Below are 12,450 nucleotides of genomic sequence, written 5' to 3' on the forward strand. Positions count from 1 at the left end.
GACTTGTAGGGGTCTGCCGGCCATCCTTTGTTTTATATGTTAAAGAAGGGACAACCCCCTGTTGATAAATCAGCAGGGAGTCTTTGGGGGAGGGGAGCAACCCTTGTGAATTTTGAGGTGGAAGAGTACTGGCATTTGGCCATTCCTCAGCCCCCTTTTCAAGCCATGGAAGTGTGGACAGTTTGAACTCTGGTGAAACTGCACAGAACTGTTTGTGACAGGATGTTTAATTATGAATTCAACACGTTCCTGACATGTGAATGGATGAACAGTAATTTTTAGCAACAGCGAAGAAGAAAAGTTCAACAGATGCTGGATGACTGAGCAGAAGTACTCAAGTGCAGAATTAAAGTGCAGATATTTTACCCTGAAGTCCAACTAAATCTTACAAGTAGATTAATAAGCAAGAGTAGCAATAAACTGATGGACGTGCAAGCACTGTATATATATTTTTTCTCATTACTCTAAATGTGGACATTTATATGTTTGCTTTTGACACTTTTACCTACAAAAAGACCGCAAACACACCTCCCCATTCCTCTCTTATCATGCTTCCATCTGTTCCATGTTTTTACCATCTACGAGAGACAAAAGCATGCTGTGTTTCCTGCAGCAGAGCACAGCCAAAACTGTGTCACTGTGTCATATGTAATGGTGTGACCAATCACAGCACAGGTAATTTTGAGTGGCTGTTGGGGATCTAACATAAGTCCAATCACACCAGAGTCCTCAGCCAATCAGGATCCTCGTAGCCACTGCACAGAGCCCGTCTGTGGTGGGAACATACCAAAATATATGAGTATAAGTGCAGCTGGAGAAAATATGCAGCTGCATGTTATCTCTCATGCAGACAGGGATGAGTTTGCATGTTTATCTCTGATAGCACTTGTAAGCACTGCTTGTAAATGCATGTGAGAGTGAATATTTGGTGAACGTGTGGGAGAAAGAGACAGAAAAGATGGAGTTATTCCCTGCAAAGATATAAATTCTGATGATTTCTCACACTCAAAAGAATATTTCTTGTTCTATATGTTTCTCTCTAAAATAGGATTATTAATGCTTCCCGCCAAGAAATGAGCCAGGAGACACACGTGTCCTCCACTAACATCTCCTCTCTTGCAGCATTCTTAAGATGCATTTTGCATAAAACAAAAAGCTGCATTGGTTTCTTTCGAAGCTGTTTTGCAAATTGCATCACTCTCTCATCCTTCTAGAGCCATGACTTTGTAATGCAGGGAGCTCTCCATCCATTTCACACTGACTACAAGAAGTGGCAGCGCTGGTTTGAACCAGTGCGATTTGTTACACAACACCACAGCAGAAATGAGTAGCATCATACTGTGCATGCACTGACAACAGAGCAGTAACCCCTAACAATGACTGATTTTCCTGCAGACCCACGTGCGTTGTTACATTAGATCTCAGAAATCTGTCACTGTGAATATGGAATAAGGGTTATTTGCATTGATTAATGCCATATTGTGAATGTTTGCTAGATGACCTGCATCATAAAGCTGTGTTTGGCCAGGGGGGTTATTGTGCAGTTCCATTTATGAGACCCCATTTGATGTCCCCCCCCCACTTACATAACATGGATGTGTGTTTTGTTTTTTTTTCTTTTCTGGCACTCCACACAAGAACCGCCACGATCCAGCCTGTACATTCCGGTGGTTGCCATAGCAACAGGGCAGCATCCCTCTCCATCCTTTGTCCAGTGTCTCCCCATCGTTTGAGCTTCCCAGGCAGAAGGTTTGGATTCTGCATGCAAATGGAAGCACCCCTAATTGAGCTTCAAAGCCAGGAAGTAGAAGGGATTTACTCATTTAGATGGTGACTGAATGCCATTAGGTGGCTTTCACAGATTGTAGCGGTGAACTGAACTCCCCCCATCCTCTTACGACATGGCAACACTCACGTGTCGAGTAAGAGGAAAGGAACTGAACACGGCGTATTGATCAAGTTCTTTTTTGTCACATATGCAAATGGAAACACAGCTAAGGGAGGGACTGGTGCTAAATGACGTGCTTTGATTATATGGGATATAAGTCTGGGTAGGATGGGGAGGAGAACATGGGCTCACTGTGTGGTTCTGGGAAAGCAGGAAGTTTACTGGGAGAACTGGACTATCGCAGTGTGTGTGCCAGTCAGGGGATGTTTGTTTGCTTTTGTCAACAAGGCCCTCAGCTTTGGAACAAGCTGCCTGAGGAGATAAGGTTTGCAGAATCAGTGATTTCCTTTTAATTCTCAGACCACATTTTTTATAGGAAAGCGTTTATATAGCGAAGTGTCTTGCTTGTAGCTTTTCTTATATTGATATGCATTGTTTTTCATTTTTGCATCCTTTTGTCTGGATGTTTGTTCATATCAGCCTTTTTTGCTTGTCTATTAAAACTGTAAACTGAATGTTCTTTGTTTCGGTGTTTTGGTTCTTCTTTTTCTTAAATGGCAAGAATAAATTCATGACTGTGTTGGGGATTTTACCTTTACATTTTGCCTCTCCTCACTTGTAGCTGTAGTGCACAACAGTCTCTAAATAAACTCACAGTAAAAGATGCAGTTCAATGCCCGTTTAGCAACTTAGTGATTACTGGTGGAAGGTTTTATCTTTTAAAGTTTTAAAGCACAGTTTATACTTGTTTTTCCCTTCAAACTTTACATCCTGCACATGTTTTCCTTACTGTTTTTCTGTCATGAACTCGGTGAACTCAGAAAAGTCTTCTACAAAACAAAGTTTAAAAGGGTGGAGAGGTTTCATGTTTGGCCAGAAAAGACAAAAACAAAGTACATGTCTTGGCTTCAAGCCATTCACCGTCTTCTGAAATACGAGTAAACCTGCTTTCGGCATTATGATTGGCTAACCTGCGCCATGCAAAGCCAATCAGGGATCTGACTAGCATTGTGTTGTAAGGGCAGCTGGGATGTAGGGGAAAGGTCTCAAAGCCCTTCCCCCAAGAAAGGAGATGACAGCAGAAGTAAATGTTCTGTCCCGTGAAATGAGCGTGTTATGTGCTTTTTTTAGGAAATTGGGTCACTCTTTTGTCTCATTATATTAGCGCAAAAAAAAGGATTTATTTTCCATCCTGTTATTTTCCCTGTATAGTGCGGATTCCCAACTCTTTCCTGACATCATGTTGGATTTGAACACAGCTGAATTTACACGTGTTCTCTACAGACTGCCAAGCTTAAGGCTAAACAATATATGTAAACACCAGAAATATGCTGAATTTACTACTTTGCATCAACTGGCAGCACCTAGAAATTTGCTACTAGTGGAAATTTACACCAAATACCTGCCACCCTATAAACTCAACAAAAGAAAGAGTTGTTTTTCTAGTTTGTTTCTTAAGTTAATAACAGTGTGCATACCAAGTACATCCAAGCCACAACAATCTGCGGTGCTGTGTGACTGTTAAATGACACAGCACTTCTGGGAATACTGGCCTCCGGCTGTTTCACTGAAGGAGTTTAATAACTGTCTCGTGAGTTCACCAGTTTCCAGTTACTTCCCACTTCATCCTAAAAACGAGCCCAAACAAAGCTGCTGTTGAGCTCCTGCCAAGACATCAGCCAGACTGAAACATCAGAACATTTGGTGAAAGAAAGCACACCCAAAGAGCCTTTACTAGTGTTTCCTCTAGGTGTAACACTCACAGTAACAACACAGCAGCGCCAGCTGTTTGAACAGCTTGCACAAATGTGTGAAGAGCAGCCCGAGCTCCTCCTGCAGCTAGAAACCTTTGAATCAATCATGATTTTCACACTATCATGATAGCTTTATGAATGCTCCAGCCTAAACTAAGTTTATCAATGAAAACTTGATGCTTTGCTGTCCATAGCTGGACAACTTTAGACTATTCAGTATTTTGGCAAGCAGACTATTCTTAAAAGTTAGATGAGAAGATAGAAGCTGCCACAGGGTCTAGAAATTTGCTTAAGCTGTGTGCAAGCTTAAGCTGTATAAACAATGTTTGCATGTGCACGTAGAACCTGTAGGCAAAAAGCAATATATTTTTTGGCACAAGAGTCCTCCGGTTTCCATTTATACTCCTAATACTTTGGAATTTGGCCCTGTGGAGAGAGAAATTCCCCTCAGTCTCACAACACTTGGCGAGCTCATAGCTTTTTATACAAGTTTCTGGGTTAATAGTTGGGCTGTTAAGCATGACTGGCACCCATATTATTTGGTCTAGATATGTACCTGTTAAACCGGAAGTCCTAAAATGTTAGTTTCCCCCCCTTAAAGTCTAAGGTAGACAATAACAGATGAGGTTAACCAGCTATAGTACACCACTACCTGGCTGAGCCTCTACAAGGAAGCAAGTCAGCTGGAAGTGTGGGAAGTCAAAAATTCACACAGCAGTGTTGTGATAAAAATAAAAGTTTTAAATGTTTCAATAAAAATCACCATGTTCAGTAAATGTAATGTTTTACCAAATCAGGTGCATTACAATATTGCAGTTAACAAAAGGATAAAACTCCTTGAGGAAATCTACAAATGGCATTATGGACAGATCCACCACATTTGCACAACTTACATCTGGGTACAGACCTCTACGAAGTGTACGATACAAAGATGACCCAGTATGTCAAAACTCTGAAGACAAATGTTGCCATTTAAAAGTAGACACTTGATAAAACGACAGAATTAGTAACATTGAAGACTGGATAGTTGAAAGGCAGTTCAACATATTAACAGTACACGAACTAGTCAGATTTATTCAATTACAAATGCTGTCCAGTCTTAGCAGCGCTACTCTGCAGTGTCCATGTGCTTTAGTTCGTTTTAGTCACTGACAAAAAAGGGAATGATATGACATGGGTTACAAAACAGTGTTACAAAAGCCGATCCCTGCTAAAGATGAGGGGAAAGGCATACCCTGCCATGACCAGCTCACAACTACCAAGGATGTAACACCTTTGTCATGTTTTCAGTTGACCAGTCAACTTTAAGCCATTAAAAATGTGGGTTAAAATCATCTCAGAGGGAGAAAAGGGGAAAAAAAAAAAAATACAGTACTAGTTTGAAAGAAATTAGGGAGGACAGTGGGAGTCAGTTGTGGATTTAGTAATCCACGGGTTCATCTCCTTCCTCGTTCAGCAGACAGGTGCGGATCAGGGCCTCGGTCACACTGTACGGGTCACAGTTGGCTGAAGGGCGACGGTCTTCGAAGTAGCCTCTCTTCTCCTGACCAACATTACGAGGAATGCGAATGCTGGCACCACGGTTGGCCACACCAGCAGAGAATTCGTTGATGTTTGAGGTTTCATGGCGGCCAGTGAGACGGCGGGCGTTGTCGAGCCCCCCTTTGGGGTCGTAGGCACGAATGTGGTAGCTGTGCCTCTTTCCAAGCTTCTCAATGGAATCCTCAATAGCTCTGAAAGCAGGAACGACAAGAGTCGCATTAGAAATGCAAAAATAACGTTTTAATCAAAGAAATAAATAAAAATAGATGTAAACTTAAACAAGTCCATGAAGCTTTTTCCACTCACTTCAATCCACCGTCTTCCCTCATCTCTTTCGTGCTGAAGTTTGTATGGCAGCCAGCACCGTTCCAGTTTCCAGGGATTGGCTTGGGATCAAATGAGGCGACGACGCCAAAATCCTCACAGACACGGTGCAGGATGAAGCGCGCTACCCACAAATGATCGCCCATGTCAATGCCTTCGCAAGGTCCGACCTGAAACTCCCACTGTACACGGAGAGACAGCTCAGCATTACAAGTGATACTTTTAACTGTCTCTTAAGAACCAGAAAAACCAGGTTTCAAATCCAAATTCATGATTGGCTTCTTTAATTACCTGAGCAGGCATTACTTCAGCATTTGTGCCACAAATCTGGACTCCAGCGTACAAACAAGCTTTGTAATGGGCCTCGACTACGTCCCTGCCATAGGCTTTGTCAGCTCCAACACCACAGTAGTACGGCCCTGCAGATATTGAAAGTGTTACATCATCCAGGCAAAGATCCGCGTATCCGTACACGTTAAGCCATTGAGGGAGGAAAAAAAAAAAAAAAAAAAAAAAGTTTCTCACCCTGTGGTCCGGGGAAACCATTAGATGGCCAGCCAAATGGATGCCCGTCCGTTCCAAGGATGGTGTACTCCTGCTCCATGCCAAACCAAGGGTGCTGATCCGCCACCATATCCATCACTTTCTTACAGGTGAGCCGAAGGTTGGTTTCTGCAGAGATCAACACGGCAAATTACACACAATGTTCTAAAATACTTTGGGCACCAACAGTGAATATTTTTAGGGTCTGTGATCTATAATTGTGAGGTTCTCTCATCTCAAATAAAATAAGTGTTCTTCAGTTATGTTTTAATTCCACATTTATTCCCATTCATTTGCCATAATCACCAATATCGTATCTCTGGTATGTACACACCTCAAATGTTTACTCATGAGACGTAATGAGTGGGTGGCATATTTCGACAATGACTGCAATAATCATTAAATTGATTAGAACTACTAATTGTGCTGCATACCAACAACCACTAGGTCAAATGGTATCTAATTTTATGTTATGTCACAACTTTATCAAAACAGTTGCTTAGCGACGCTGACAAACACTATGCTGGGCTCCTTTCCCCTCTTCCTCAGAGTTCTCCTTTAAAGGTATACCCCGCCCACTTTACACCTTTAGACCAATCAAATCACCGGTTCATTTGTCGCCGTCTGGCGTTAGCTTATCAGTTTAAATATTCAGCTATCAGATTTCCATATAATTTTATAGCCATCATCTCGTTGACGTGGTCCCATTTATGATGCACTGTTACACGCACATGACTCCATCACCCAAAAATTACTTTTTTTTTTTCCAGAAACAGAGGAGCTCCGTTTACCTGTAGGTTTACGGTTGTACTTCAGGACCTCACACAGCACCAGCTTGTTGGGGTCTTTGCGGAATGGATCGCGGAACATGGCTGAGGGGATCAGATACATGTCGCTGTTGGAGCCTTCGGACTGGTAGGTACTGGATCCGTCAAAGTTCCATTCAGGAAGATCTACAAAAGGAGCAGAGCAGTGCGATAGCCTGCAGAACATCTCTGGCTTTCTGCGACTGCGTCAGGAAGATGCTGCTTACCTTCGATGCTTTTGGGCTCAGAATCAAGCGTCCTGGTTTTGCATCGGAGCCCCTCTCCGGTTCCGTCGATCCAGATGTACATGGCCTGGACTTTGTCCCCCTGAGGGAGCTCCATGTACTGCTGCTTGACAGCTTTACTCAAGCTGGCGCTGGCGGATGTAGCCATCTTATTTGCTACTATAATACACCTGAGGATGAAGAGGGGGAGATGAGAGCAGGTATGAGACTGCGTTGCGCTCTGGATCACATGTTGCATAACCGGGTTCGGGGGCGCAAAACACACACACACACAAAAAGCAGTTCCATTGTTTTGTTTTTTCTTCCAGAAAGAGGGGGGTGAAAAACACACAGAGGATGTTTTTTTATTTTTTTTAAAAAAGGCACATTTCCAGCGTTTTCCTATTTTTTTTCTGCTTTGGCCACAACAGAAAAGGCGACTTTGCACCATCATGTTTACTGATAAGATTACATTTAACGCCGCAGACTGCCACCTCACACCGTGGAAAACACAAGGAAACAAACGGCTTCCGCTAAACACACCTCTATTGCACATCCACGGTTACTATAGCAGTAGCTGATCGCCGAAAACAGGTGAGGCAATGTTACGTCATTTGCTTCCTGTATCATACACATTACCTTCGGACCTACACCTAAATCCCACAAACACACCTAGGAAAAATAAACTGAAGCATCCATACAAAGCAATCAAAGAAAGGCAGAAGCTTGGGTTAAGAAAGAAGTTACTGCAAAAGTCTGAAACAATGGGAAGTCTCACACAAAGAGCTGCCTGACCTGGAGGTAAACTAATACAAAGGTAGGAAAAATAAAGACGAATTACCTGGAGAAACGAGAAAATTGAAATAAAAACTAAAGGACTGGCAGGTCCAATGTGTTGCTGAATGATGTCTCACTAGTGGCTCTCTCATTCTCCGGTACCGAGATCCCGGATCCAGGCGAATTTATAAGAGCAGGATCTGGCCTTTGATTGGTCGTAGGGGGAGGGCTGAAAGAGGAGCCGCAACGCCCTCTATCCGGAGCTGAGCCGCGTGTTACTATGCGTGAGTCTCCCCCTCGTGAGGGCATCCTCATCCTCGCGCTTAATCTGAAGCCTAAGCGAGACAAAAAGAAAGAAGGAGCCTGACATGGAGGCACGCAAACTCTTTGAAAACATGCTGCAGTGACGGGCAAAATGTGCAGCTCAGCTCCGCTCACACCGCCAGGTGCGTCTCCGGTCCAAGACGCCACCGAGTGGTGGAAATCAGTGCCATGGACGAACTGGTTTTAGTGGGAGGTTATGTAATCCCGCAACGAGACATCTGATGGTGCAGTGAGGCTTTCAACTGGATTTTCAAGTTTTTTTGAAGATATACTCATGTGCAGATGTATATCATGCGCCTTCTTTACCAGTTGTTTTTATTAGTGTTGTTTTCATTCTACAGTTGGATCCATCTGTATAAAACAGCCACAGCTGGTAAAGCATCAGATAGAAGCTGTATATTAAAAGCCCCTCTGGGCAGATTATTTTAAAACATCTTAATGCTGCAGCTACTGCAAATACTCTCTGACCTCCTGGCAGCCATGTCCTGAGGCTGTAGTTACATACATTTTCATAGTCATCGCACCATTCAGTGGCCCCTCATCTCCTTTGAAAAAGGGGTATTGTCCAGATGGAGACTGCTCCCAACAGGAATGTTTCATCACAAGATAAAGGTGATCGCTCAGAGCAACCTTGTATTGATTTGCAGTGACCTTTCCCTCCAAGGGGGATGATAAGGACTGAACCAGTGCATACAAACTGCTTCCTGCAGCATAACAAAGCCACCTCACTGTAGGTGTTAACGGCCAGTGTTTCATTTTAATTTCTCACCCATCTGAATTTGCAGTGCCTTTGTCAGCAGTATTATGCAGAAATGACCAAACAGGTAACCTGTTTACCTTTACATTCTTTTGAATTAGAAGATGAATGACTGGCCTTGGCGTGCCTTTCGAACTGAATGCATGTTTTGGCTCAGGAGGGGAGCTGCTAAAAACAAGCTCTTTGACATGTAAATTCTTTTCACAAAAGATTTTTGCACATTTGGTGATTTCTGTGGTGGTCTACGTCATCATTGGTGAGAAATCTGGTTCATTTTTGACATTTTAAGTCATCTTGATAGTGAAAATAATGGAAAAGTTGGGACATTTGCATCATGTCCAAATATCTAATAATATATCATATCAGTAAATACTTATATCAGCAAATCATCGCATTCAAAGAAGCTGCAGACTTTTCTTTATCAAAATACTTTATTTTCTGTTGCCACTGTTTAAACCGCGAATAATTTCATCTTTAATTATTTTTTGAGGTGAGTAATGTATCATCAATTAGATGCCAATCCTGTGATAGCAAAAGAGTGGCCAACAATCAAAAAATAACCGTTCTCCCTCAGGAGGAAAAACACACGAAGATGTAACCGTAGAACTAAATCCTTGAGAGACCCATCCGCCTCAGGGCATTAAGCTCACTTTTAAGTAAAGGTGGTGCTGCATGAATAGGTCTGCTGTTGTGGTTAATGTGGGTGAGCACAAGGATACAGTGTACAGCCAAAGAGTGCAAAAATTGTTATCAGGAAATTGATGTTTTGTCATCTGTTGTCCATCATTGTCCATCCCTTCTGCCTCTTCTGCCCAGACCAGACTTTGTCCTGGCAGATGATGAGAGTTCGTATGAGAACTTCCTGAGAACCTGGGGCTAAAATACCAACCTGCACCACCTGGGACTGTGGACTGAGAGGAGGAAATGCCCCGCAGCTATTTCTGACACCAGAAATCCTGCTAACCTCTTGGGAAAGTTGTGTCCCTTATCCAAAGTGTTGAACTGACCACATTAACCACCAGACATCTTTACCCTTTCCTACACCCTTCAGACTTTTGTTCTGGTTCAAAAGCGTCTAGCTCCTTAAACAAGAACAACAGTTTTCTTACATAACTACAATTTAAAATCTTCATCAGAAGCTGATCATCTTGTTCTGCTCCGTTTAGTTGGTGTACAGCACCACCTGCTGGAGCTTCAGAGGAGTGAAGATGATGAGTGAGAATCTGACGGAGGCTTCCTGAAGCCTGACTTACTCTGACCCTCCTGAGACCTGCAATGTTGACAATTCCTGAACCTGACAAGAAGAAGCTCTCCTTACCTTTGCTTGACCAGAGGAAAGAGGAAATATGCTAGAAAGCTTCAGTTTTCCTTTTGAGTCTTTAAAGTTTCTGAAGCATCTTTGTGATTTTTATGAATACACCTCATGCACAAGTTGAAAATCATTCACGTTAGACTGATGAGAATAGTTTATATAATCCCGTCTGCAATGATAAACAAAGTCATAGCAAAAATACCTGTGAATACTGTGAGATGGAAGCGAAAGCTCAGGATTATAATATTTTTGGTTTACTGTGTTTACAAGTTTACTGTGTCAAAGGAAAAAAGCTTCACTCTGCACTTTTTAAAAGTCTCAGTTATTATTTTGGTTAAAAGACTTCTGCAAAACATTGGCGAAGTGTGTTTGAAATACACACAAAGTCACAGCGTGAGTCCTCAGTTCTGAATCGATTTTTTTTTTTTAATAGTATCAGCTCATTTTGGAAACTAGGTCAGAAGTATCCCATCAGTGCTGTAAAGCTTGCAGCCCATGCTCAGCAGATCTCAGCACCCAAACAGACAGAACACTTTGAGTTTTCACAGATTCATCATTGTCACATTTGCCCGGAGGCACAATGCAAGCTGCTCCACCAGTCTGTTGTAAGTTTTCTGCGAACTGAGCTCTAATATTTAAAGAGGATAACCCTCGTGAACAGAGACACATTACTCTCCATGCAGAATAGAGTTCAGTTTTACTTGAAAAGAAAAGATTGATTAAAAATGGACCTTTACTGTCACTGAAACCTTTTTAGGGATCAATTAACAGTACATTGCTCAAAAAATGAAGAAACAGTTAATCATTACAGGATAACACAATTGAGGTTGAGGCATATTAGTCTGTCCGGTTAGGAAGGATAACCCAGTGAATCCATCATCTCTCCTCTTCATCCCTCCTGATGGATTTTTCTCTAGTTCTCCTTCTTGCTACTGCCCTTGTTACTAGTGGTACAGGTAAACCAGCTCCTCCAGCATGGCACATCCATATGTGCAGACACAAGGTCTGCTGACCTAAAGCACAACCTCAGGAGTGCAGAGGAGGTAGCAGGAGATGGCCCAGGCATCAGGAGAAGGGCATCAGACCAGCAGCATGACCAATATATGGACAGGAAGAGCAATGCCAGCGCATTACATAATAACATCCAGTGACCCGAGGGTGGCAGGAGAGCCTAAAATCATTTAGAGGCATCCCTAGTCCCAGTCCAGCATAATGCAGCTCATTTGGCAGTCACCGGAGAACACCAAAATTAGCAGGTCCACCACCTTTACCCTGTTCTCCTCACAGATGAGAGCAGGTTCATGTGATTTAAAAGAGTCTGGAGCATGAGTCCAGCATGTGTGATTCAGCAGAGGGTAAGTGATGGTCCGGGATGGCATATCTTTGGAAGGTCGCACAGAACTCCATGTGTTAGCCAACAGTATCCTGACTGCTCCCGGTGCAAGACAATGCCCGGCCTCGTGTGTGCAGGCAGTTCCTGGATGATGGAGGTACTTATGTCACTGACTGGCCCCCAGGCCTGACTCCAACTCTGAGAACCTCTGGGTAGTATTTTAGTACCAGCAGTACCACAGACTATCCAGCAGGTCATCTCTGCCTTGAACCAGGTCTGTGAGGAGATCTCCTGGGAGCATGCCCGGACATGTCAGGAGTGCATTACAGGTACATGGAGGCCACATTATAATGCATGGTGGATCATCCTGTGATCTAAAAACTTTACTTTGAGTTTTGAATCCAGCCCTCAAAGGGTCGATGATTTTAGATTCCAGTGGCTGCTGTTACATCATGTTGTTTTCAACATATTACACAATGTATATCACTAAACAATAACCAGCTTTAATATTTCATTCATCAAGACTCAGTGTGTGATGTAAGAGCTCCCTTAATCCCTTGGAGAGTGTATTTGGTGGTGTATATGACTTTTTAAAATAAATATTGAAAAAACAAGCCAGCTGCACTAAAATGGTGAGAGAGTGAGGATGTTTAGATAAGAGGAGAGAAGAAGAACGTTTTTTATATAACCACAGGTCAGGAATGAGTATTTAGTAGTACTATCCCTGTGACACAGTTCATTTCCTCATTTTCCCAACTGGTTTTCTCGTACTGACTTATAGGATGTGATACAATACAACACAAGAAAATATTACTTTATTACCTCTTATAGGAGGAAAATCATTCTGCAACAGGCAATCCCAAAAA

The 12,450-nt window shown here is 42.6% G+C and overlaps 1 protein-coding gene across 2 annotated transcripts; it reads right to left on the minus strand.

The window, feature by feature from the left end:
* Window positions 1–4,362: 4,362 nt before the first annotated feature.
* glula (glutamate-ammonia ligase (glutamine synthase) a) lies at window positions 4,363–8,048 on the minus strand. Of its 2 annotated transcripts, XM_031735598.2 has the most exons (7): window positions 7,923–8,048; window positions 7,085–7,272; window positions 6,843–7,004; window positions 6,034–6,180; window positions 5,800–5,927; window positions 5,491–5,690; window positions 5,063–5,375 (listed from the first exon to the last, which is right to left on the minus strand). In XM_031735598.2, exons 2-7 carry the CDS (start codon window positions 7,248–7,250, stop codon window positions 5,063–5,065), a joined length of 1,116 nt encoding a protein of 371 aa, XP_031591458.2. In that variant the 5' UTR covers window positions 7,251–7,272; window positions 7,923–8,048. The 2 variants fall into 2 exon arrangements, with proteins under 2 accessions (XP_039458580.1, XP_031591458.2); XM_039602646.1 differs by lacking the exon at window positions 7,923–8,048 and having other exon boundaries at window positions 4,363–5,375; window positions 7,085–7,250.
* Between the last annotated feature and the right edge of the window lie 4,402 nt (window positions 8,049–12,450).

This window comes from Oreochromis aureus, linkage group 18 (assembly GCF_013358895.1).
Source record: "Oreochromis aureus strain Israel breed Guangdong linkage group 18, ZZ_aureus, whole genome shotgun sequence".
Lineage (NCBI taxonomy): Eukaryota > Metazoa > Chordata > Actinopteri > Cichliformes > Cichlidae > Oreochromis > Oreochromis aureus.